The 27,771-nt window shown below is 37.1% G+C and overlaps 1 protein-coding gene across 16 annotated transcripts in view; it reads left to right on the top strand.

Annotated features, from left to right (window-relative positions):
* Positions 1-27,771, top strand: part of CNKSR2 (connector enhancer of kinase suppressor of Ras 2) — a 475,055-nt gene that overhangs the window by 60,308 nt on the left and 386,976 nt on the right. For all 16 annotated transcript variants that reach the window (XR_007888446.1, XR_007888445.1, XR_007888447.1 and 13 more), the window contains exons 4-5: positions 4,773-4,860; positions 20,756-20,797. Coding sequence is in view for 13 of the 16 variants with exons in the window: in XM_051608949.1 (XP_051464909.1) it covers positions 4,773-4,860; positions 20,756-20,797 (130 nt within the window). In the remaining 3 variants the exon portion in view is untranslated. The remainder of the gene's footprint in view (positions 1-4,772; positions 4,861-20,755; positions 20,798-27,771) is intronic.

Here is a 27,771-nt window from a genome sequence, read left to right as displayed (position 1 = left end):
GGGGTTGGAAGGGACCTCGAAAGATCATCTAGTAATATTGTACATTCATATTTTTACTTGAGTTTAATATGTTACATTTGAAAAATGAGCTATATTACTGATTTGGTTACTTCTCTCTTTAAAAGATTTTGGACTATTATGTTTAATGAAACTACTCTGAGGATGTTTTAACTTTTTAGAATTCTAAAATAAGTATGATATGGTTTTAAACCCCTCACCGAGCCTATTGTTATAAAATAGCTCAGCATTACCACTAGTGGTAAAATACTTCTATTTTGGGTCAATGCTTTTACCAACAATGGTCTTTATTTGTCCAAATTGCAGCTTTTAAAACTGTACATAATTTTCCCCTAACCAAAAGTTGTATGGAGAAGTGAGATGAGGAGGCTAAAGCATATGAGGCTAAAAATTTTGATAATATAGAAATACTGAGTGTAAGCGTCTCCTTTACTACATACATCTGTTTTTAATTGTTTGGGAAAGATTTTCCTTCATGTGCAATCAATCATTGTATTAATAGCTATTGAATCATATTATTTCTTAGTTCTGTGTGGGAATTCGTTGTGCTATATTGATATATCTGGCTTTTCTACTGATCCTTCAGGCTGGCTTAATTTATTAATGGCAAGTAATATAATTTTTTTAATTCTGATTATGATACTGCCAAAGATTTCAGTTGGGTTTCAGTTCATAAAATTGTATACATACATGCATGTGTGTTAGAACCTGCATTACACATGTATAAACAAACCAATGTTTCAGAGGTGGTTTGTTACTTATCTCAAACGCTGTTTTAAAAAAGGGAAAAGAACTAGTAGCTCTGTCATGCCTGGCGTTAGGGCTTTTCCAGCTGCATGCATGATCACAAAACATGTATGAACTTAATTATAATTGACACTTATTACCCCCAAGTTGTGAAAGTGGTTTGAAAGTCCCTAATGGCTTCAAATATTGCAAAGGAGAAGGCAGGAGAAAAATTTGAGAACAAGGGCAAAACCACCCTGCATGTGTGTGCAGAAACATTGATGTGACTGCATACATCTCCTTTCCTTAAGATATCAGGCAAAGAAGGGGTAGAGAAAGAATGGAAAGGAGAAACAAAGGTATATTAAGGGAAATGAAGGAAATTAATGTAGGTGTGCTGTGGAGCTACAAAGGTATTTTGATGCAGGTGTTGCAAAGGAAGAGAATCACAGGGAGGTTTTGAAGGAAGAACAAGTTTATTAAAGAGTAATTGAGTGAGAAAGGTTCCACAAATAGGGAAATGTATGTGGAAAAAGGTATTGGAAAATACTAAGACAAGAGACAAAATGGAACACTGAGGTTAGTGCCACAGCAGGAAGTGGGGCAAAATAAAGCGCCAGTCCAAGGCAATTCTATAGTTTTTGTTTAACTTAAAGAGCACTGAATTGGGCAGCACACATATTGAAATTTGCAGATGTTCTCAGGGACTTTGCTTCACTGGAGCCATAGGAGGTACCTGAGAGTCTAAGGTCCAAGGGGCTGTGAAGATGTGGCTTTGAAAGAAAGAACTAGAAATTGCAAGTGGATGGAAATGGCTTAGCCAAGCCAAGGAAATACTTTTCTTTTCTTTTCTTTCTTTTTTTTTTTAAAGTATACAGTGATCTAATTGAACAAGGAAGTCTTTTTAGTTGAGGTGTTTCTGATGCCTTGAGAGGAAAGCATTTTAGCAGCCACTTGAAAAGTCAGTGTATGTGGGCTTTATATGCATTTATACATACTGTTTTATCTGTTGCAAGTAAATGCTGATGTGTGGTATTAAAAATACAATCAGTGGATACATTAATGAAGAGGGTTTTTTTGGTCAGATTGGTGTTTCACACTGTGTTTTTTATGAAATTCAATCAGTGATCCTACAATGATGTTTGTGTTGATATTTTGATTTAAACTCCTGGCATGTTGTTATAATAAGTCTTGGTGGACTTGAAACCATTGAAACTGACGCTTGGGATATAATACCAAAACACATTTCCTTTGGTAGTAAATATTTAAAGAGGCTTTACCATTTCCCCAGCTGCTATGCAGTAATGACTGTTGTTGTGCATGCAGATTGCCTCCAGGGAAGTGTTCTGAACTGGGGAGGAAAGGGGATTTCAGTTTTACTGGTCCAATTTGCAGCAATACCCCAGAGATGCATCAGCAGAAACTGATGTGAGTGAGTCGATTTATAAGCTACAAAGGCCTACAGAGAAGGCATCTCGAGGACCCATTACATTTTCTGCAGGAGCAAAGTCCATATAACACAGGCTCGTCTCATCCTTCCAAGTCAAGAAGCACTTTTCAAAATACTACATATTAGTTATTGATTGTTAGTGGTCTTTTCCCTCCTCTGGCAGGCTTGCTGCCTGCTTCACATTCTGTTTTCAGTAAATCTTCACTGTGTAAACTTCAGTGTAACAAAAATGAGTAATGTCTCGGTCCCTTTGCCTGTTCTTTACTGTCAACAAAGTTTATTTGAGGCATTTCTAGCAATACTCACTAAAAGCAGTGATGGTAAAAAATGTCATTATTTTCCTCATGAATTGTGAAACCAAACTAAATTGTAGAAGTATGAGGGAAGATGATGCAGTATGAGAAGCCGAAGTATACCATGCAATTTTGTTTAGAGAAATGCTGGAGGCTTTGAAATGTCAAATAGATTCCAGTTGTGTAATTTGAGGATCAAATTGTATTAACATCCACACTAAAAGTAAAACAATACCATTTGCTGGCTTGTTTCCATTCATCTTCAATAAAAGCAAGTTCATAAACACACATGACCTTTTAAAATCAATGTTTCAGGTAGATTTCAGAACCTCAACAGTAAAGTTTTGAAAGGAAAAATGTCAGTCTTTTTGTACATCTTGATTAGTGTACTTTTTTTAACACAATTATGGTTCATATTCAAGCAGTTCAGTTACCTTTTATCCTTTAATATGCTCACAAGTCTCCTACACTTCAGTAATACTCTGTGTGTGTATCTGTGGGTAGCCCTGCTGCAGCGTGCATCTACAGTGCAGCTGCCCTATACTGCAAAAAATTGGAGTTTGAATTGTGATTATACATCTGTGTCAAAGAGCTTTTGTTAGGCAACTTTTGGAACTTAACCACATGCTGTCTACTAAGCCCTCACTCTCTCATTGCTTTTATGTTTCTTAAATTCTATGTGGTTTTCAATTTGTGTTTTTATTTTTAAAAGGCTGTACTGTTTTTTTCCGTAGAAAATACAGGCAGAAAGTATATGTTGTTGTACAATGTCTTGCAGCAAACTAAAGCTGCTAGATTTTATTATGCACCTCAAAGTTCATTTTATCTTATGAAATATCAGGGTTGAATTTGGATCCCTGAAGAAGAAAGGGCATTAGAAGTAGCTGAAGATAGGGTAGTTGACATGGACAGCGTGAACATTAACGGAGAGTTCCTCTGCCTGCACTAAAATTTCAGTAATTCTGCATATGGAAATGAAGTTTAGAAACCTATTCAGAACCAGTTGAACTATATTTGTAGTTATAATTTGGACTTGCTTATAGGAGAGTTCTTTGTACTGGAAATTTGGCATAAAAGGCCTAAGTGAGGAAGGCATAATATCAACCAGCACTGTAAAACTCTTAAAGGTATATGCGCTAAAATGGGATGAGAGAAGGCTGCTGGGGAAGAGTCTTGTCACCCAACTTAATTTAAAGGCAACAACATTTATAGTATTGTTTAGAGATCTTGGTGCATTGCGTGATCTATTGTTAGTTTATTCAAACATTATAATCCTTGAGGTTCTTTGCCACCTTTTTTTTTAGATGTTTGAAGCAGGTGTATTAGGGAGCAATAACATCCTTGCGATGCTAATAATGCCCATAAAAGCCTCATGTGCAGCACCAAGGAAATAAAAATGTTGACTTTTCTTGGAGAAAATGCCAGTCCTGCCTAGTGTTTGGTTGCTTCTTGCACATGGATAATAGTCCGAGTTGAATTAGTAGTTTAACACGGACTTGTACTACAGAAATAAGATGACTGCCAGCCTCACTAACCAAATACATTTTAACAGTGCCTCTAGAAAACAATCAAGTTTCTAGGTAGACAAGCATTTTAAACATTCTAACATGAAGTTTTAAGGTATAGAATAGATGTAGGTGACATTTCTAAGTGCTGGATTACACTTTTCATTTCACTAAGCACTTCTGATTGTAGCACAGTATTTGTGATTTTAGGTTGTGCCCCCAGTTTAGCCTTTGCAGCTGCTTCTGAGCTTTGATGCATCTCTGGCTCTAAATGCTATTCTCCCCTTTTAGATACAGATTTTCCTTCTGAATCCCACCACTTTTTAACTGGATTTTAGATCAGGTCCCAAGAATCCCAGTCATTCAGCCAAATACTTTCCTCACCTAATTCACATCTGGACACCATTGACATCACAGGTGGAGACGGTGCCTCTGACAGCCTTGATGAGGGTATTCCCAAACAAATGCAGAAAGCAAGGTGGATATTTTCTGGAAGAGTTAAGACAGTTCAGAGGTAAAATAGAAGGCTGAGAGAAATAATGTTTTTATAAATTTAATTTCTTAAAGAGGAACTTAAAAACTGCAAAACTAAGGAGAGATGGACATTTTCCATTGCTATGTATCTTGTATTATACAATTTTAGGAGTACATTTTGTGTATTCTATGTGATTTTGATACCTCCAGAAAAAATATGTATTAAGCACATTGTGAACCAATGAAGCAAGTGGATAAATGCTAGTGCTATTCAACATTTTTTCCTTTTTTTTTTTTTTTTTTTAGATCACCTTTTGCTGCAGTCACAGATTATTCAGTAACAAGAAATAATGTCATACAGCTCTGTCTGGAACTAACAACAATAGTACAACAGGTATGAGACCATCTGCTTAGCAATTTTTTTTTTCCTAAATTGTAAATGGCCATTATCTCTTCATGCAATTTTGTGTTACTCTGTCTATATCATTGTCTAACAAAATAAGGGAATATTAGTACTTAGGAAATGCTTTATAAAAATTCTGCTTCCTGATCGTATACTACTAGTTTGGGTTATGCTGTGTATATGCCTCTGCATGTCTCAGTAGTATTCATCTTGGCTTCACTAAGGGCAAATCATGCCTGAAAACTTTGGCCTGTTATGATGAGGCTACAGCATTGGTGGATAAGGGAAGAGCAACTGATGCCACCTATCTGGATTTGTACAAAGCATTTGACACTGATCTTTATAACATCCTTCTCTCTAAATCGAAGAGACCTGGACTTAATGGAGGGACCACTCAGTGCATAAGGAATTGGCTGGATGGTTGCACTCAAAAGAGTTGTGGTTAATAGCTCGATGTCCAAATGGAGACCAGTGACAAGTGGTGTTCCTCAGGGGTCAGTACTGGGACTGACACAGTTTGACTTCTTTGTTGGTTACATGGACAGTGGAATTGAGTGCAGCCTCAGCAAGTTTGCCATTGACACCAAGCTGTGTGGTATGGTTGACACACTGGAGGGAAGGGGTGCCATCCAGAGGGACTTTGACAGGGCCAGTGCCAACCTCACAAAGTTCAATAAAGCCAAGTGCAAGGTCCTGCACATAGGTTGGGGGAATCCCAAGGACAGATACAGGCTGTATTGAGAATGGGTTGAGAACAGCTCTGTGGAGAAGGACTTGAGGATGCAGGTGGATGAGAAGGTCAACATGAGCTAATGATGTTTACTCACAGCCCAGAAGGCCAATCAAATCCTGGGCTGCATCAAAATAAGCATTGCCAGCAAGTCAAGGGAGGTGATTCTCCCTCTCTCATCTGCTCTTGTGACACTCCACCTGGAGTTCTGTGTCCAGTTCTGGAGTCCCCAAAAGAAGAAAGACATGGAGCTGTTCAAGCAAGTCCAGAGGAGGGTCACAAAGATGATCAGAGGGCTGGAGCACCTCTCCTGTGAAGACAGGCTGAGAGAGTTGGACTTGTTTAGCCTGGAGAAGAGAAGGCTCCAGGGAGACTGTATAGCGGCCTTTCAGTATCTGAAGGGGCTACAGGAAACTGGGGAGGGGAGGCAGGGTCTTTTTACAGGAGCATGTAGCAATAGGATGAGGGGGAATGGTTTTAAGCTGAAAGCGTGTAGATTTAGGTTAGACATTAGGAAGACATTCTTTAGTGTGCTGGTGGTGAAACACTGGCATGGGTTGCCCAGAGAAGTTGTGGATGCTCCTTCCCTGCCAGTGTTCAAGGCCAGGCTGGATGGAGCTCTGAGCAATCTGATCTAGTGGGAGGTGTCCCTGCCCATGCATGGGGGTTGGAACTAGGTGATCTTTATGATTCCTTCCTTCCTTCTTTGATTCTATGATTCTCTAGTCTAATATCATCACTACAAATCTATGAAATCTACTTGATAATTTGCCTATTTATTTTCTTATATTTTGTCTTCAATTTTTAATCAACTCTCTGGTTCAAAAGGTCTGTATGAATTAGACTTTAGTCATCTGGTCTTTTGTACAACTGATATAATCTAGATACCTGTTAAGATGACATGTCCCCATGAGTCTATAATATTTTATATACATTTTTTTACATCCTACCTTCAAGAAATCCAGAAGTAGGTACTGAAGAGTACTTGCTTAATTGGCATCATTTGGGAGTGCAACCTAGAGAATCTATCCCGTCTTCTATTGCTTCCCTGTGTGTGGTTTAGGTTTGTCTCCATTGTTGCCTGTGGTTTGGCTGAAACTGAAGAGTCTCTTTTACTGCAAATTCAAACTAATGTTAGAAACAAATTCTGTGGAAATAACCTAGGAATTTTGAAGCAGTTCTGTTCAGCTAAGCTTCATCATTTACCCTGATGCATGTATTTCTGAGAGCAGTCTGCATCAGATGACAGTGAAGGGCCTCAGTACCATCTTATACCATCAGGTGACTATGCAGGGCAGCAGATCCCATCATGCAGAGGGAAAAGGATCCAGTAAAGGTTGCATCTCCTGGTGGTTCAGGAACAGCAGAGGGAAGGGACTCCTGCTGCCAAGCAGAAGTTCAAGGGAGTATTTACATTTGAGAAGGTGTAATAGAGATAAAGGGAAAGAGTGAGCTTGGTAGGAACCCTGAGGAGACTTTTTCTGGTTTTCAGAAGAATCACTCCAAACTGAGCAAAGCTAAACTTCTCCTATGGCCTCTTGGCATGACTTTATATCATGATATTCTCTCTTCTATTAAAAAAAAAAAAAATTTTCTCTGACTCTTATAAATTTGTGCAACACTGATGATTAGTTGGGTTTACCTCCCACCTGAGTTGGAGAAAGCAGTATGGGTAGTCCCATGTGTTCAAGTTTGATTCCCAGGCCTAAATGCCAAATGGTGCTGCACCAGTCCTGTCCTTCTCGCCAATGGGCTGTCGCCATTATTCTGCCTCCAGCTGGTATGGAGATGCCAGCAGTGGTGGCTGTGGAAAGTCAGCCCAGAGCTTCGTTTTCTTGGCTACCTTTTGCCTGACATGTGCTTTTTATCTGTTCTGTGGCTTGTGGTGCCCTTGTTGAGCTGTGAGAAGGTATTGGTGCTCTGGGAAAAGGCGGCATGACAGGCATCCCTTCCACTTGGCCAAACTGAGCATTTTCCTTGGGAGCAGCTCTGCATCACCATCTAGTTTTGTAATTCAGAGGAAGCCACCTGATCCATTTTCATGTGTTCACTTTTAGCGAGAAGGTGGATAAACATATCAGCCACTGTAAGATTTCCCAGGAATTACCTCAATATCAGTTGATTTTCATACAAATTCATCCCTATCCATGATACTGCTAATTTGCTAGGTAAATATTTCTCTATGTATATTTCTCAGTGTGAATGGGAGCAAATGTTACTATTTAATACCTTTGGAGAAAAGCAGTTTTATTGTTTCCAAAACTGACAACTCAATCAGGAAGCAGTTCAGTACACGTGTCCATACTTGGAAGACAAAAAGAACATTTATGTGCCTAAATTTAAGTATACGCTGAAATTGAATTGGGCTGTAGTCAGAAGAATGATAATGAAAAATTCCATTACTAGTCCCAAACACATGTGGTTTAATCTCTACTTAAACCAATTTCATTCCAAGGTAGCATTTCAAAATGTCTTCACTGAGCTTTTCTTTTATATGATCACCGAACACACTGGAAATCCTCATTGCACTTTAAGACTGCACTGGAACAGGCTGCCAGGGAGGCGGTGGAGTCACCATCTCTGGAGTTATTAAAAAAACATGTAGACGTGGCACTTCAGGACATGCTATAGTGGATATGGTGGGTGTTGTATTGTTGTTTGTTTGGTGATTTGTTGTTTTTTGTTTGTTTCTTATTACTGGGTGGGTGGTTGGACTCAATGATCTTAGAGGTCTTTTCCAGCCATAACATTTCTGTGATTCTGTGACTTTTAGTGTTTCAGTATCACTTTATCTGGTACTTTTCGGCCTCAGATTCTGTTTTCTTTTATATGCACAGTACTTTATAGTACTTCACTAATTTGTAATAGTTTATGATTTAATAAAAAATATATTTTTTGGTGAAGGACCTACAGAAGGCAATGTTATACTTATACTTGCAACATTAGCTAATGACAGATTTTTATAAAGCTTAATACTTTACTAAAAAATACACAGTCTAAATATTCTTATAGCTTTGATATTTTTCTTTTAAGACATTCATATAATAGAGAATGCCAGTATTCATCTCAGTAACTGAGCACCAGGAGGACTGAAGACTAGTTTTTTATGTTAAGTTACAGCCAACATTCAGATTTATTAACCAAAAATTATTTGTTAGTCAAGACTGAGGTAAAACAGCTACAATTAAGCTGGCTTGCTTGAATTTTATTTTACAGATTTTGAGGCTAATTGTAATCTTAGTGTTTCCTTATAGAATTAAGTGTTGCTGGGTGTCCCCCTACCCAATTATCATTACTAAGTGGATAATAAAGAAAAATATGACAGAATTACAGCTCTGTCTTGTAAGTATGAAGTCTAAGAAAATCTGTTGAGTGTCTGTACTTTAACCTTTAAATAATTAGGAAAGTTAGAGTTGTAATACCTCCTTAGAGACGGACTTTGACATAAAATGCAAAATGACAACAAATACTTTGTTTTAACCATTTCACTTTTTGTATGTGTTGCACATTGTCCTGATCCCAACTAATTGGCCATATCTGAAAAGTTTAATTTTATATCAGCTTTGTAAATTATCAGAGACTTAAAGAAAGCTTTACAGCTGAACACCAAAGTTCTTATTATTGCTGTTTAGTAGTGATCATTAGTAGCACTCTTGTTGCATATTTTTTACTTTCACAATGATTTGCTGTGTTTATTTGGTTTTAAAGTCATAAGTAATTATTTCACAGCTGTAACATCTTGTGGGATTTACTTAGCAAGATGCTTCACGAGAAGCATAGCTCTAGGCCTGTAAATACTCCTTTATAAAAGCTTCACTGCTATTACTTCTCTGCCTAAACCCCTTTTTTGAAGAGGGACTATGCAATGGAAACAATTCTGCCTAACAAGGGTAGAGATGGAGAACAGTCAGCTGGTTGACGTGGACTTGGATTGCACTGTTCTCACAACATAATTCTGACATCAACTGTCTTTCAAAAACATTTGAAAGTAGACTCAGATTATGGATGACAGGGAGTGAGAACCTAAGTGATGCAAATTGGGAAGTGGCAGCCAAGATGGAGGATAAGCATATTGAAAAACTCTGTCTGGACATATAGGCAGCTGGGATTTTGAGCTAAAACCGTAATACAGAGCACATGAATAATTATCCTGTGCACTCCCTCAGCTGAGTGATTTGGAGCTTATTCCCCACTTAAAGATGAGATGCGAAAAAGTAAGTGTCCATATACTCCGTACTTTGATGGACTCATCCCGTGCTAGAGTGGTAATCTGTGTTTGGCTGCTACTTGTTGCTATCTTTCAGATAAAATATATTGGGAAGGATCATAAATTATTTTTTGAGTAATGCACTACTTTTATATGACACTGAGATTTTTATAATCAATGTGTGTAACTTCAGTGAGGAAGTTTCTCACTGAGAAACTAAGTGCCGGCTTGTTTGCCAGTTAAAAGGGTAAAAAGTATCTCCCTTCGCAATGGGTGCAAAGTATCTCCCATATAATCTTTTCTACCATGATACCTCATTTTCATTTGTAAGTCCTAGTTATTAAGGAGTTTAAGGACTGACTAAATATAGCTTTAAAATTTTGAATTTTAGGTCATAGCAAGTAGGTAATTACCTCAGGAATCTTTAACTCATAAACTGGCTTTAATACTTTAGTGGTGTGAATATTTGACTGATTCCTCATTACAGCTGCTTTGCACTTCCAGGTTGTGGGGATTTTCAAAGCAACATACGTTTAATGGAAACAGTTATGTATTACATTTTCAATTTTTAAATTTCATTTTTCAACATTATTGCTTCCACCCCTGCTTTGTTATTAAATGCTGGCAGGAAGATAATTGCTAGCCTACCATGGTAATAATCCCTTCCCCCCTTTTAAATAAAAATACTTCATGGTGAGCAGGCCATATTCTTGGAATTTAATATATGTACATATACATATATACATATATATATATATATATATGCATAGTACACTGTTTATACAAAGTGCCCCATATCTGAGAAGTGTACAAGTTAAGGGGGTTAGGGTACAAGTGGGTAGCTAAATGGATGTGGTCTAAAGTTGAAAACAGAACAAAAAAGCACCCCCTTGAAAAGATTACCCAGGCAATATCTGCCCATAGTACATGGAATCCGAATGGTATTCCTATGAGGGCATTAAACTCATAGCAAGTAACATTGACAGAAATTTACACTCACCTTGTATCTTTCAAGTGCTGCTCTCAAGTGCAAGATTTTCTGCTGCATAAGGTTCAAAGCAGTGCTCAGAAGTAGTGGTGTTTCAGGATACTTGTTATCCTGTGGCATTGTTTTCTTCACATTTAGGAGTCAGTGTATAATGTATGATGTATAAGGTAAAGTAGAGTTTAAAGGATTGTTGGAAAAATCAAACCGTTTCTTGTTTACAAGAAGCTATATCAAAGTAGTTTCAATTTATGCTCTTCAGTAATGTTTTTCTCTTTTTCATAGCAGAGTAGCTTATTTCTCTATAGAACATTTTTATTAAAAAATTCAGATGTAATTTGATGTAATATAGAAAGTGCCTAAGGTGCTTAAAATTGATGTCTTTTCTGACTCTGATAGTTTACTCCTGCTATTTTATTATACTTTTTTCCCTTTAAATTACTTACTTGTAGATATAATATTGTATTTTGATTTAAGTTTTGGGGTCCTTTTTGAAACGGGATTAGGCATTGAATAGCTCAAAGGTTAAAAACATCAATAGGAGGCTACAGAGATATGAACAATCACTAGTAATAATTTCATGCCTCATTAGTTGTCACTGAAATATAAGCTGTAAAGGTGTGGTGTTTTTTTTTTTCCCTAAATTTTCTAGTCTGTGATGTGACATTTTCAAAGTAACATATGAAACCACTGCATGCCTTAAGAAAAATCCAACCTGTAAAGTCCTGTTTTTCTCTTTATTTCTTAGGGAAAGTAGTTTATTTTCCTCATGGATAGAAGAAGCATAAAAAACATTGAAACCCCCCAAAATACTACTGAGTATGTAAGAAGCTTAGTGAAAAGAAAGTGAAAATTGGTTGATTTTGGCTCATTTGGGTTTGTTTTTTTTTGGGTTGTCTTTCTTCCAGATTAACAATGCACAGCCTCTGAACATGGGGAATAAGGAAGTGCAAAGCAGAATAATAATAAAAGTAGTCTTTTTGATGGGGCATATGCTGGTAAACGAATGCAACTTAAATTTTTCCAAGAAAAGGAACCTGAATGGGTCAAGGTGACAGCGAAAGAGTCAGGGAGTGTTGGGTTAATTCATGCACTCCTGGAAGCACTGGCAGAAAGTAGCAGGAGGTTGGTGGAATCTGAGAGAAAGTGGGGGAAAAATGCATTCTAGTATCTCAGATGTTTCCTCTGTGTAAAACCTTTTTTTCTTAGACTGATTGTTGTGGGCACTGTGTCAGTGCGTGTTGAGTGACATCGCAGTTTCCATTTGAAAAGAGGCAGACAGAGGATACGCTGTGCTTTCTGTGTAATTAATTATAAATGCTAAATATAATGGTTGATGATGATGGATTAAGATGATGTTGGTCAGATCAGTAGAAGTGAAGACTGAGACAGCATTTCTTTTCATTTGGAAACTAATTTCCTTTTCCTTTGCAGAGACACTACAGTCTCTGTAACAAGGTGCAGAAAAGCAAGATTTCAGCATAGGGAATTACAGAAAACTGGTGTTGTTGGATAGCTAGTAGAAGCCCTGAGCATGTAGAAGTATAGAATCAATTTTTATTTTAGGAGTATGATGTGCAGCATGTATGTGTTTATTTGCTTAAATCCATTAAAAATGCATTAAAAATTTCAAATGATCCAACATTGAAAATTCAAGTTACAGCTGAGCCTGAAATGCCATCTGCCTAAATATCATTACTTTTTCTGAAATTCGATTAATTTTATTTCATCTGTTGGCAGAATAACCTCCTAGGCACTATAAGAAACATGAAATATTTTGCCTCAATTGTGTTCAATAAACCAGAATTATTTTTTGTGACAGTACTAGAGGAAAAGCAGAAGTGAAAAATTAAGAAGTTATTTGCCTCTAAGTGGTCTTGGGATTGACATTAAAAACTTAAGAACAACACATTGAACTAGAAATTGTGTTTTGCATGTCAGTAATAAAAGATTTAGTTTTGAATGCATTACACTAAATTTCCTTATTTTTCTGAATTAGAGGTGTGGGAAAAAAAGGTGAGATTTTTTCTTTTGATGGAACATTCTTTCCTCATTTCCAACCTCTCATCTCTTGGTAGTTTCAGTGGATTTTACTTTTACCTGCTGAGAATGTTGTTGCATAGAAAAATTATCCTAAGAGCTGAATTTCAATTTAGACCAGGTAAGCACTTTGATTCTAGCAGAATACATGAGCAAGTATCAATGTGATTTTAGTCAGTGCTAAAGTACTTGTTATGGTTTCTGACCTAATGGTACAGCAGCTCATTTTTAGAAACAACATAGCAGGAAGAAGTGTTGCACTGTATATGCAAGCTGAGAACAAATACGTGACAAGATCCCAAAGGAAAGCAAGATGATGTCTTTTACAGAAAGGAGGGTAGAAATAACTGGAAATGGAAGATTACTTCAGAAAGATAGAAGAAAAGAGCTTAGTATGCACATTGCGTCTCTTGTAATCCAGTGAGCAATTTTTCCCAGTAGTTGTTTGATCTGTGGGTGATTTATGTAAGTTGTTTTACATGAAGTATTCTGTTACTATGGTGATAGGTGCCACTCCACACAGATTGTTTAAATAAAATTAAGGCAATTCTTTGTACTCAGTAAGCTGGGTAATCGCTATTAGTTTGTACACAAGGATTATGAACTTAAGAGATCTGCAGGTTCATTAAATATTCAGGGAACAGCTCTAGACTTTTAGAAGCATTTGTGCAGGTTGCATAGGAAATGTCCTTTCATTTAGCATTTATTTAATAGCTTGCATTGTAATTGTCATAATAGAGATTTTTTTTTTTTTTTCCTCTTCCCTTAGTATCTTAAATGGTGTCTGCTCACCATTCTGTTTTCTCCCATCTCTGTTGCTTCTTACGCATGTTTCCATTGGGGGAGGACAGCGTGGGTTGCTGCAGATACAGATGAGCTCTGGCTTCACTGTGGAGGGACAAGGAATAATAATAGAGTGAGAATGCCATAGATCCAGTGGCAAAAAACTGCAGGGACTGAATGATTGTAGCATAAGTGGAAAAGAAAGAAAGTATTTCTGAACAGCAGTGGGAAGAAAATCGACAGGATTTGTGTGGGAAGTGAAGAGGAGTTGAAAATGGCACCCAGGTTGTGAGCTTGTGGGACATAAGGTGGTGGAACTGTTGACAGAGGTAGGGAAAGGAGAGGGGAACAGAGAGGGTTTGGGAAGAAACGTGATTTCAGCTTTTCAGCATACTGTGTTAGGGCTGGTGGCAAATATCCAGAAGGAGATCCTGAACTGCAAATATGAACAGAAGGCATGAGAGATCTGTGACTCATCCGCACAGAGATGATAATTAAAGCAGCATGATTTTAGGAGGCTGCTGAGCAATAGGGAAGGGGTTGCAGAAAAGGGGAGAGCTGAGGATAGAGCTCCCTGGGACTGCAGCAGTTGGAAGGAGGAAGAACAGCCACGGCAGGAGACTCTTCTGGAGCAGCTCAGCAGGAAGAAACTCAGGGAAAGCATGTATTTTGGGACAACTTCTTAGAAATACAATATAGGTTTTTAAAAAGAGCTGTGTAATTTTAAACATTCCTTTTGTTTGTCAGCAGCCAAGGATTACCTATGTAAGCCCTGGGTTGTTGCATAGCTTAAGAGAAACTTGCTGTTGCATTTTGGGTAATGAGACAGGAAAATGGTATTTTCTCTTCCTTTCTTTCTGTCCCACATATTTGTAATTGTCTATGACCCCAAGGCCCACACCTTTTGTATCCAAAGTCCTTCTAGGCTTCTTCGAATTAAATATGTGGTATAGGACCTCAGGAAACCTTTGCCTGTGTCATGCTCATAATTCTTTGCCTACAGCCAGAGGAGAATGTTATCTGCTTGCCAGCTTCTGTAGCTTTGGGAGTATTCAAGGGTTTTTGTTTCTTGTTTTTGTGGAGGGGGGTTAGAGGGGAGGGGGCTGAACAGATCTGTATATCTGCCAATTTTTGGGTTTTTTATTATTCCAGTAGTCACCCAGACATACCAGTAAATCACAGTCTGAGCAGAGTTACCTAATTTCTTTTAGTTTTCTGATCCTTGTGCACTACAGAACACATTTTTGCATTTTGCCATGGCCTGTGTTATATTGATCAAGTTAATTGCTTCAAAGCTGTCATTGTTTAACCCTGCCACCAGCTCTATCAAATGTATTTTTCATGCATTTTCTAAGTGGTGAAAGGCTAAATTAACTCAACCTCTCTTACCCTTGTACCTGTTTGGAAATTATGGAGCACTGTCTCGAGCAGAAAAAAGCGATGAAAGGTCATACACGAAGGTACTATGAAAGCTCTAAAACTTTGGCCATCTTCATTTGTTGGCAAAGCTTTAGGCTTTACTGTCATTGATGTTGAGAGCTCCTGCGAGAACCTTCAGTGACAACTCCAGCAAACCTTAGTCTTGAAGCTGTCTTGCCATAGCTGAATTGGGCAGAATTCAAATCAAAAGAGCCTTTAAAGAGCCAATTGCATAAATTCCCTAGAGCTAGTGACACTTGAACAGGCTCAGAGTGGGCTCCTTGAAGCCAGAACAACATATTTGTGATGGTGTGGTACTGAGGCTAAAAGGACTAGGAGTTATGATCTGAGCATTCTCAAGTTAATTCTCAAGTAGCAAGACCAACAGACTGTCGATTTGACATATACTGGTATTTAAGGATTCAGTTACAGTGTTAACCAATCTGAGAAGCAAAGGGATTTAAAGGATGGCTTGGCTCAGTTCCAATGACTACATTGCTCAAGAGAGATTTTATGCCAAACATTTGGCAACACATGAGGGTCTGAACCCTCTTTTAGCAATCATGTAATTCTTTAGTTTTTTTACAAATGGAGAACTGGAGTTACATAGTTTAGAACATTTTGCATGACTTCAAAATCATAGTGACAGCAATTCTATCAGACATCTGTTTTTAAGCAATACATAACATCTAGCTTTTTGCCCCATTAAAACTAGATATGGAAGATGTGTGGGATTGCTCATGAAAGATGCATTTCCCAGGCAATTTCAGTAACACTTTTTAAATTGTGTTCCTTACTTTGCCTACATTTTATCAACAAAATACAGATAAAAACAGGCATATGTAAATTGTCTTCATGTAACTTCAGTTGGACTGCAGAGGAAAAGAAACTGAAAAACTAGTGAAGAATCTTCACTAGAAGCAGCTTGAAAGCTGCCTGAAGAATGAACACTCTCATGGCAAGCTCTTGTTCTTCACTAGTTGCTCTGTAGCACCACACAGCCTGCTTTTGAGCACTGTTGTTATCATATGAATTCACAAACAACATTTTTTGGCTATGTGTTACCTGAGAATCAGGAGATCTGGTTTTTGTTTTTGACAATGTTGTAACCTGCTTCCTATGCCTAGGAAATTTCCTTGCCTTGGAGGAAAAAAATAAATGAGGATGACTAAATATACATGAGCAACTAAAGCATTCTGATGAACAAGAAATTCCAGTGAAAGAAGGCCATGCCCTTTCTTGAGCACTCTGATCTAAGAGTTACTAGAAATGCTGAAATGTTGCTAAATTTGTTGTCGAAGGAACTAATTAACATACTTCTGCAGTTCTCCCTTTTTGTGTCCCTTAATTATTTCTATGTATATATTTTATTTTCTAAGCTAGCCTAACTTTACTCCGAAGATAAGTTATGGACTTGACAGGAACTTAAGACTGCCAAGAAGACTGCAGTGCGCATGCTATCTAGAATATGTGGCAAAACCATGAGCAATAAAAGGAAGAGGAGGGCTAGTACTAGTAGTTATGATGGTATGTTTCAAGATTTTAGCCTATAGGTAGAGCAAGAGAAGTGTTTGACATAATTGCAATAGGTAATTTGGTAGGTTTCCAACTTGGGCTTGTAAACCAGATCATATATATGCAAAAATATGTCTTTTCTATGGAATAGTATCCCATAGTTATACTACTAGAAAACTGCATGTATTTTTTTGCCCCTATGGGATATTAAAGCAATAGGATGAGTTGGCAGATCTTCTAGATCACAGTACTTCACATTTTGAGTTGAGATTTAATCAACTTGGATGCAAAGCAAAAGACTAAAGAATAAGGAAAGTGCTGGTGTAATTAGCTGACCTCATTCCCCAGTTCTGTGACATACTAAGACAAATGTTTAGAAAGACGATATGGTGAGAGGAGAGGAAAATAAAATGGAGAAATAAAGCGTCATAAACATTACTTTTGAAAAATAAAAACCACAAATATTCTTATTTTATATGTGTTGCCTCATATGTGAGTTGTTCTAGAAATGCCCGGGGCAGGGTAGGGTGAGATGTGTATATTTTGCAGCATTGTCACCAGTCAGTGCTACCCAATTCAGCAGGTGTAATTTAAGTGTCTTTAGTAATTATTACTTATGACATTACAATCAGATCTTTGCAGATCAAACTTTAATTTTTGTAGACATAATGCAAAATTGTGGTTCTGAAGGTCCGAAGTTCTGAAAGAAATAAAAGTGATACCTCTTAGTTGCAGTGTAGCATAGGTCTACCTAGTCTTAAAAATAGGTCTTAAAATTATACCAGGATTGAAAGTGCAGAAGAACATTCTCCCTGATTGTTGTGGTTTGTTCTTGCTCTTCTTATCTTCCTCCCTTACTGCATTTTTTTTTCCCTTTTCTTCCAGTTTTGTACCTGATTTTTTTTAGGATTTAGCCTGCACAAAGGTCACTTTTGCCATTGATGATGCATGAGGGAGAGCTGGAAAGACTGACCATGAAGATCTGGTATTAGTAATCAAGTTGGTCCATCATACTCCCTTTTATTTGTTTCTTTGCAGATAATACTGTCCCATTTTCCTCTCTGAAACTGCTCATTGCCAATATTTGGCTACATCTTCAGGAACTATAAATTAAGATGGTCAAGGCCAGGTTGGATGGGGCTTTGAGCAACCTGGCCTAGTGGGAGGTGTCCCTGCCCATGGCAGGGGATTGGGAACTAGGTAGTCTTTAAGGTCCCTTCCAACCCAAACCATTCTATGCTTCTATGAACACAGAACAGCTTTTATTGTTTTATTAGCAACCCGTTGTTAATCTTATAAAATAATTTGCCTGTAGAAGGTAACCTTATGCTGTTTCAGCTGCAGTTTTAATTGGTTTGTTAGATGAAGATAAAATAGCCTAGATTTAGTTATAGTTTGCAGGGAATATATGTGTGAAGCTCAGACAATAAACAGGTTAAAGTAAGATATCTTTGCCTTGCTGTATGTGCTGATCTCAGCTCAGGGATACTCACAGTATTGTTTCACTAAGTGAATAGCAAATTGTTAGCTTGTGTAGGTACAAAAGCTTGGTTGCAGATTTTTTGTGTGTTCCTGCTTTTCTAAAGTAGAAAAAAAAGTTGATGTTAAACTTGCATATGATCTGTTTCCTACCTTAATTGCAATGTTTTGGTACTGTGGTTAAACAGATATTTCAGAAGATCTTTCAGGAGTAAGATACAGGCTTGTAGTTAGGTATGGAAAGAAGAGATGCTCTCCAGCTGTGGGTGGTATGCTAATAAGAATACACATTTAATTCTAATTGCATAGTTAGCGACTCTTTTTATAGTTCTCAAGTGCTTTAAGCTCTTTTAGTTGCAATAAAACGGGTATGAAAAAGCAGTAATTGTAAATGGTACAGGCCCTCAGTAATAAGCATTCGGTTTATCATTATACCTAAGGGATGTTTGACGCGGGTGGGGACAGTAATCCTTAGTGCTTGCTTTAAGATAAAGGACAAAGCAGTGGAGAGAGAGTTAAAAAGTCTAAGGGGAAATAAACTGTTTACTATTAAAGAAACTGACATGTAGGTTTTGCTCTTGGGATCATTCAGAAGCAGCCTCAGCCCTCATCTCTAGGGAATGCTGCAGGAAGTTAACATGAACTTGCTACGATGTGGGGATCAGCTTGGTGACCTTTTTGAAGTTTCTTTGAATCCTAGACTTCAGGGCTGCTCTGGGTTATGCCAGCATGGACCTTTGCATTCCTGCACATTTCTGTGAGTTTATGCTTGAATTATGTTTACATGGATGCCATCCGTGTAAGGAAAAAGTATATTTTGGAACTGATTTATACCTAAGCTCTCCTCCAGTTTTTCTGTCTCTTCTGGTTTAATGAACTCTTAATTTTTCTCTTCCCTTAATTATGAAGATGTAGTATCAACAATCAGCTGTCCACTATGTGGTGAACTCATTTAGCAATTCCTCTTTGCAGATCCTGGAATTTGTAGGGAATTATGTGTGAGGACAGAATTTAAGGGTGAGGCCACCTGCCCCTGTACATAGACTGGATGGATGCCTGAAAATTTTTCCACTCGCTTCACTGTTATTTGTAGATTGAGAAACATTTTATTGTTTTATATATGCTCTTGATTTGGCAGAAATAAACATATTTCTCCAGCTTACTTTGTGATTGTGTGGAACAATTGCATTTCAAGGATGCAGCAGTGTTTCTCTATTATTCACTGGTTTCTTGGTTGTAATAAACATCAACAACAGCTAAGAGCTCAGAATGCTTCTTCCCTTAGTAGTGAAACTTCTCAAACGGTATCCACTTTAGGCTGAATGTTTAAACTTATAGTAATACCTTCCTATTACCAATGATACAATTATGTCTGCTTAAAAGCACTTTTTAAAAAAAAAAAAAAAATCAGTATAAATGTTGCAATCCCTTCCTGCTATTTTTGCATAATTATTCATAAGAAACCATGCAGAACATAGATGTAACCAGATTGAAAATCTTACATGCCCTCCCACATGTAACAATGAAATGTGTGTTTTGCTACTAGGATTACAAATACTTCATTGATGTCTGCATATAATTAAACATGTTAGATTTTGTTTCCGGCTGTACTTACTGGCAAATGTTTCCTGAATGCCAACAGCTGTTATTAGGAAAATACTCTCTGATCAACCTGCTGCTTCTGCATAGGTTGCTTTATATAAAGCTTAAGAACACACTGGCCTTTCTTGTCAAAGTAACACTAGAAGCATTAAATGGATTAAAAGTTGTTTGGGTTGTTTTGTTTTGTTGTGTTGTTCTTTTTACAACAGTTGCATATAACAAAGTTGTTTTTCTAGCAGGATAAACTGGTTTAAAAAATGAGACTTAAAACATGAAAACTTAGTCACATTTTTCATGTGAGTTATTAGGTAGGATGTAAAGCATCCATTCTAAGCAGAGCTTACACTAGTTACCATAAGATACAGCATCTGATGAGCTTAGAAAGAGTGATTCTTTCATCAGTGTTGGTTTTACTTCATGTGCTCTCTGCCTTGTTAATTCCATTTCTCTATATCCAGTGAGATTTTGGACTGTCAGAAAAACTTTCACAGCCTCCAGCCTCCCATCTGTTAGTCTTGCTTATAGAAACAGCTACATGAGGTGACAACAGTGTGCATGCAGTCCCCAGCAGGCTGTGTATAATAAGATGGTTCCTGTGCATTTTGTATTCTGCCTTTTGTTTTCCCTCCCATTGCATGGAGTGGTAAAAACAATGAGTAGTTCACTTTTCTGCTTCCTCCGCCCAGGATTTTCCTTCTCTCCTTGGCAGGGTATGTAAACATGTCCGACTGTTTCTGGTACCTTTATTTTTCAATGTTCCCACTAGAAGCAGGTAATTTTTGCCCATGGTCAGGGACTGCTGGTTGAAGCCAGTTGTCTGACATACATGTGACTGCCAAAAGGATGTAAAGTGGAGGAAGATAATTATCTGTCTCGAGGAAGGAAGGAACAAGAACTAGTGAATAGATATAAACATTTACCAATATTTCCTTTCTGTGATGACTTCACACTTTGGTTATATGATTTTTTTTCAATTCTGTTTAACACTTAGAAATCTTTTGTTTAATTCTAAAGGTTTTTCAGCTCCATTTAATTATTTTAATTCTAAGAATAAGTTAGGAATCAATTCTAGGAATGATGAATGATTGGATCAATTTAACCTGCCTTTTCTGCTTTCCTTTTTCAGGATTGTACAGTATATGAAACAGAAAATAAAATTCTTCATGTGGTGAGTAGTGTTTGAATTCTTATAGATAAATATATGTTTACAGACATAGAGAATTTTAGTTCTCTGAGTGTTGTGCTTTTCCTGTGCAGTGCCAATGTGATAATGAACTAGTACGGGTATGACTGAGTGAATATATGAACTACTTGTGAAGAGGTAATGATGTTAACAAAGTGGAATTTGGCATATGAGAAGCCAGGAACTTTGTAAGAGCTTGTGTTTGTTTGGCTCAGGTTGATCTGTTATTTGGAAAACATGGTCAGAAGAATTATTTGGAAAAATAGCTTTTTTTTTTTTTTTTTTTTAAAGAGAGATGGTTTCTAGCCTTCTATGAAATCATATATATATTTATGATAGTGGTATAGCTTAATTTATGCAGCTTTATTCCTCATAGGATCATGGAGCTAGCCTAATGATAGGAAAATTAATGCAATTCTTTCCTTCTGAATTCTCAGCATAAATACAATGGTCTTTTCCCTGAATCTGTAGTGCTATTGGTAATAAGTAAAGCAGATGAAAGTCATCAAGGCATTAGAACACAGGATGAGTTTAAAGGCTGATACTTTGGTGGATGGAGAGAAAAGCTTGAGTAAACTTTGAAAACTGCACCTAAGTTTAAGATACTAAATCATGTGTCCTGCTGTGGCTGTAGTTTAGTGAGTATTAATTTAACCCAGAGCTTGTTTCTAAAAGTTAGATTCGATGATATTATTCGTAAGAGTGAGCAATGAATTAGTTTAATTTATTTACTGTATTTCCTGTTTAAGAAGGTTTTGGTATCTTACTTTTTTATTACTAGAGCTTATGTAAGAAAATGCTGCATTTCTTTATTTTAAAAGGTGAGCTTCCCAGGAAATTTTGCTATACATTTATTTATTTATTTATTTGTTTATTTATTAATCAGTCCTCCCATATCAAAACCTTGGCAAGCGGAACTCTAATAGCTTTTGGAGCTTTGATTTCACATTGGTGTGGAATGAAACGTCTCCTTGTATTTTTAAGTTTCACTGACATTTTTCCCCTGTGGAACACAAATTAGCGATTTTAGTGAGGCTGACATCATCATCTTTGCTAGGCTGATCTCTGCAAGTAGTTAAGCAATGAAATTTTTAATTGCGTAATCTTGGCAAAAGTTAGAAGTGTTATATGTTTTAAATAATTAGATATAGCCAGGTTTTCAATACATGCTTGTTTTCTGTTGCAAGAGCCAAGAGTTCTGACGTCTGCCATATAGAGTATCTATCTTTTATAGATTAGAAAAAGGATTGTGAAGGGACATGTCAGTGTTTGAAGCTGATGAAACACCAGTTAATGTAGTCTTTAGTAGAAGATTTTGAGGAAACTAGAAGGGATTTGTTTGAGAAACATGAGTGCACAAATTTGAGACAAGTTTCAGAAGTTATTATCTTACATATAGGTTTATTTTTTTAATCCACGGTAACTTCATTGTGATGATGGGTGGACATATGTACTATTGTGGAGAGCTTAATTAACTTCTGTGATTAGTATTCCAGCTTGCGAGGAAACATGAACAGAGAGCTGAATATTTTACTGAATGCTAGGATTAAAAATGACTATATGTATTAAATGTAACTTGGGTCATTTCTGACCATGTTGCATTTCAGCTGATGGATGGGATTTCATGGGACAAAAACTGACTAAATGTAATCAAGGAAAATAGATAAATCTGGATCAAATAATTAAAAATTGGGATCTGAAACTGTATTTTGAATTTGACAGGAAATATGTTACAAGTACAGCTGAAAAGGTTGATGATAGGAATCAAATTGACAGCATTCACAGTTCCCTTTAACTCCTCTCCTTGAAAGACAGAGGAAGGTGTGGGGGCTCTAGCCCATTAGGTGTCTGGGGAGAAGAAATCTAACATGTAGATAAAAAAGAGAAGTAAAGACTACTGATGTCCAGAGCTCAAGAGAGTGCGTGGTATTTTTATGCCGGTGTCAAAGAAGAGAGAACATTAGATACCTTATGAGATAACAATATTTGTGCAAGTGCAACTTAGATTAAAGATGTTCTAGAGGGAGATTATGAATTTAAATCTCCTGTTGCAGATCATGCATCCAGTAAATTTCACGGAACCACCGAATGGTTTGGGTAGGAAGAGACCTTAAAGATCATCTAGATCCAGGAAGTATTCAAGGTCAGGTTGGATGGGGCTCCGAGCAACCTGATCTAGTTGAAGATGTTCCTGCTCACTGCAAGGGGTTTGGACTAGATGACCTCTAACGGTCCCTTCCAACCCAAACCACTCTGTGATTCTATGAATTTATGCAATTAGCCTGAGGAAATCCTTGTTGCAAAGTATTGTACCCACTAAGGACTGAAGGCAAATTTTGAGAGATTCTTTGTACGTAAGTAAAAAAGAACTACAGCTACAGAAATGAAAATAAATTAAATGACAGTTACCTATTTTTATTCTTTAGGACATCAAGAAATTTACCACCTTATGAGCAGACCATTGGATCAAAGTAGTTGATATTTGACCTCACTATGTATTGGTGGTCCAGTGGTTTCCTTCAGGTTGAACCTGTGTTCTGAATTTTGGAGCTGTGTAGTGTAGTTCAGGGACTTGGTCTCTGTAAGCACACATCTGCTGTGGGGATGCTGCCCTGTTACCCCTGGAGCAAGCCTACTTTGTACCAAATTGGGTGACAAGATGTCATGTGGGCACAGGTGGGGAATATAAGACCATGCTGCTGCTATTGAAGCACATACATTGATACCTCCAAAGTTAGCCTGTCACTGAGCCTTCATGCTTTCCTCTAAGGCATGTTTCCCTCGACAAAGGCAACATCTTTAATTAAATGAATTATTGGTTTTCTTTAATTAGGTATGGCCAAAAACCAGTTAATGTGCTCATATTTTGGTGGCAGTAAAATCTTCTGAAAAGCAAATGAATGCCCTCCTTCTTTCAGAGATGGCAGTGTGGGCGTTCATGTTGAGAGACTGCTGAATCACCTTGTCCATAGTCAGTATGTCGTAATGTTAAAAAATATATTCTGATTTCAGCTTTTTAGATATTGCTGTTATAGTTAAGAAATGGTATTCTGTGGAGGCAGAACAGTATAGATTCAGCTTATATTCCAGAAAAAAATATTTTTGTTTACTCCAAGAACTTCACATTTCAAATGCTATATAAAAGCATTTTTATTGTTGCTCAAAATACTGAGTTAGGTAGTAAACTAATCTTTGTTATTCTCCTAAACTAAAAAGTATCTAAAGGAAAAAGGTCTTATGGAAAACTGATAAAGTTTAAAGAAGAAATTATGTACTTCAACTAAATGTGCTCCATCTAAATGGAGCTGCAAAGTGTGTCTAGGAAAAAATCTCTTCTACAGTGTTTTGCCCTAGAATTATAGGTGTGTTGAAATAATTATTTTAAAACAACTCTATTTTTTTAAGTTGTGTTTTTTTTTGTTTTGTTTGTTTTTTGGGATTTTTCAAGGGTTTTTTACTGTGAATTCATTCACAAAAACACTTAGTTTCTGTGGAATAAGAAGCATAAAAGTCATCAGGAATAATGTGTTGCTTTTTTGCTCATTAAAATGTTGATGTTTCTGAAATATTCATGAATACAGAGAATTGCTTGATATTTCTACCACTTTATTTCTCACTGTATTTTTTCAGGTTACCTTTTGCTTAGTAAGTGATGGAATAACTTAATACAAATTGTAAGAATTTATTAACATAAACAGAAAGTAAATATCACCTGTAACTAATACAAGCAGAAGTAGAGGGCAATAGAGAATATTAACTTAAGAACAGGTTTTAAAATACAGTGGGCCTAAATATGAAAGGATAAACCACAGCTGTGGTGTTTTCTTCAAAACTGCAAATTATTATGCTGCTGCTAGTTTATAATTTTAATATTGATTTAACTTGAGAGGATAAAATGTAAGACAAACTACTCAGCTTAAAAAGGTATCAGTTTTGCTTATTTGGAGACTTAGAAGTTAATTGTTGTGAAAGTCAGAATGGAGATCTAAAATCTTTGAGGAATAATTTATTGATTCACTCCAGCTGTTAAGGGCTGCATATGATAGAAATATTTAGTTCAGATTAATCCATGTGAAACAGTACAGTGTTTAAGTGAGAGCAAAACAAGGGCTAATTATAGAAAGTAGAAGCTGGGCTCCAGGTAGATTAATAACAAGTTTTAACTGAATTTTCTTCTTAGTTTAATTCTGTTTTTTAAAAAAGATAATATTTTCCTAAGCTATTTCACTTTCTTAAAATTGTGCTGCTTTTACTGCAAAAAAAAAATATAGTTTTATTGAGTTGGAAAACTCAGTAGAAGATGAAGTAGAACCACAGAGTAAAATTAATATTCAGAAGTTTTTTAAAAACAAATTAGCTTTTTTTAAAAAATAAAGTTACTAAATTGAAACAGAAAAGAGCAAGTAATGGATCAGAATGTTCTCTTTTTGTAAGAGCCTTGCAGGAACCACAATGACAATAATCTGCCACTATATTTGAATATTTGTTATAGAACTATAATCAGCTAAAAATGCATCATCAAAGGTATAATTTTGATAGTTTTATTAAAGAAAAAAACAAAGAAGAAATCACCTGCTTCCTTTCAAGTGTCTACCTTGCAAACTGGGCCCAGCAGACTTCACTGTCTAATAGAAACCTCTCCTTCTGCATAAAAAAAAAAAAAATTTAGTTCACTGCTTAAACTTAATGTGTATGCAAATTCAAGTCCAGGCCCCTTTGGTTCTAAGATTGCCAGAGTTACTGATGTATTCCATACAGTACAACAAATAGTTTGGACTAATATTAATTGATGAATAGTTATTCAATTTGGCTTAATCTGTCTAACTAGTTTGGCTTAATCTTTGGTGCTCCTATGACAAGTTGCTTTGTCTTGGTCAGTTGTAACTAATTGAACTTTGATTTTTATTTTATTTTTTAATAGACTAAACAACGTTGCCAGGACATTTTTGTCTTACTTTTAGCCCTGAATGTCTGTATATGTTACTGACATTCTATCCCTCATGCCGATGATGTAGGTGAGAGAGTTGATGGGGGAGGCTGGTGCTTTTCTTGCCTTCAGCGCTTGGAATATGTTTAAACCAGGGTGCTACAATATAACAAATACTTGGCAAGACAGATTTTAAGCTTGATCACTAGCCTGGGTAAAATTAAGGCCAGGAAAAAACACAAGTCTGTTTGCTTGACCAGAAATGCTTTGTGACCTTAGAGCTGCCTGAATTGAACAGATAATGGATGGACAGTTTGAAGAAAAGCCACAGCTTGTGGAGACCTCTGAAACTAGCTCAAACCAGAACAGTCACTGAGTATACTTCCACTCTGCTGGAAGTTTTCCCGGCACAAACTGAAGCAGCTACTAGGAATCAGAACAGATGCAGATCTGATATAGTCACCTGTAAGCCCTCATCCCCCTGGCTGAAAAGGAGCAATTGTGGAAAATCTATTAGAAATAAGTACAGTACAGTCAAAAAATACAAGTAGAAACTAATTATTATCTTTCATTCTTCATGCTCTGAGATGTAAACTAGTTGCCTGTGAAAGAAAATGTTTCCTCTTGCATTTCTATCAAACAACTAGATGCTTTGTAGTGATATTTTTCATCCTCCTTTTAACCATTAGGCTTTGCACATAAAGCCTGTGGTGTATAAGTTTGTCACTGAATAAAGAGAAGAATTTATTATTAAGGTGGAGTGACGAGTTACTGCAAAAGAGAACTGAAGTAATTGCTGTAAGGTTGTCATGGTTTTAGCCAATAACCAGGTGACAGATGCTGTCTTTTATGCCCCCACTACTCCCCCATGGGGAGATAAAAAAGGAAATAAGGGAGAGGGACTTTAAGGTTGGGAAAAAAAAACAGAATAGGTTTAATGAAGTAGTGGTAAAAATGCTGGTGGTGAATTACAAATATATACAATATGTAAATATGGAACTCACATTCCTCAGTTGACAAATATGTCCCAGTCAGACAAGTCCCAAACTGGTCTCAGCAGCAGATGGGGGTGCCTGAATCCAGGGACCTGATGACAGTCCACAAAAGTCTTATAGCAACTGAGTTGATCCTACTCGGGGAAGCAGGGGAAGGCAACCTGTCTTGATGGATGATGTTCTCCAGCAAGAACACAGAATGGAAGCGCACCGGCAAAGGGAGCAATGACAAACAGCCCCCAACCCAACCAGCACCCCAGCCATAGGAGGGCTCTCTGAGGAGTCATTTCATACTGAGCCCCAGGGGCAGGAGCCCTGTGACTGGCCCATCTGGGTCCCCTGACCCACCCTCTCCTCCCCACAGGCACAGCTGCTCCCCCACTGTCACTGACCCACACACACAGCCCCACAGCACCTCGGGGGCTCAGGGCAGGATGGACCTGGACAAGTTTTATACTGGTCCTCTCAAACCAGAACAAAGGCTTATAGTGAAAACAGGGACTTTGTGAAAAAAGGAGAAAATGTAATCATCTGTTGATTTGTCTCAGTTAATCTTTTGTAATTTGTTGTGTTTAGTTTGTTTGTTTTTTTCTTGGCCTGGCCAAATCCTTTCTCTTTGTTCAGATACATTGCATGCTGGAAGGGCAGCTTGAGAAAGGCTGGGCATTTTTAATGCCTGCTGGTTTTTGTAGGAACAATTGGAAGCTCATATTTCAGTTCATCTTACTGTAGCTAGTACTGCATTGCAGTGAGGAATCAACAATTACAAATGAGGAAGGATCCTGAACCTGTTAACAGTAATTTCTTAAACAGATATGCAGTTTTACAAAGTAACAAAAGGTAACTACCAATTGAGAGAAAAGGTGAATTGTACTGTCATCTGATTTTAGTGAAACTAAAATACACATTTATGATACACCTTGTGCTGAATAGTTACACTGAAAAGTAATGTGTTGGTAAATTGTTTGGTACAAAATGAGTAGCAAAAGTGCACTATTTCTGTGCTTTTCTTCCACTCAAATTAATTGAGTAGCCTA

Source organism: Apus apus, chromosome 1 (assembly GCF_020740795.1).
Source record: "Apus apus isolate bApuApu2 chromosome 1, bApuApu2.pri.cur, whole genome shotgun sequence".
Taxonomy (NCBI): domain Eukaryota; kingdom Metazoa; phylum Chordata; class Aves; order Apodiformes; family Apodidae; genus Apus; species Apus apus.
This window is presented reverse-complemented; position numbering and strand designations above follow the sequence as displayed.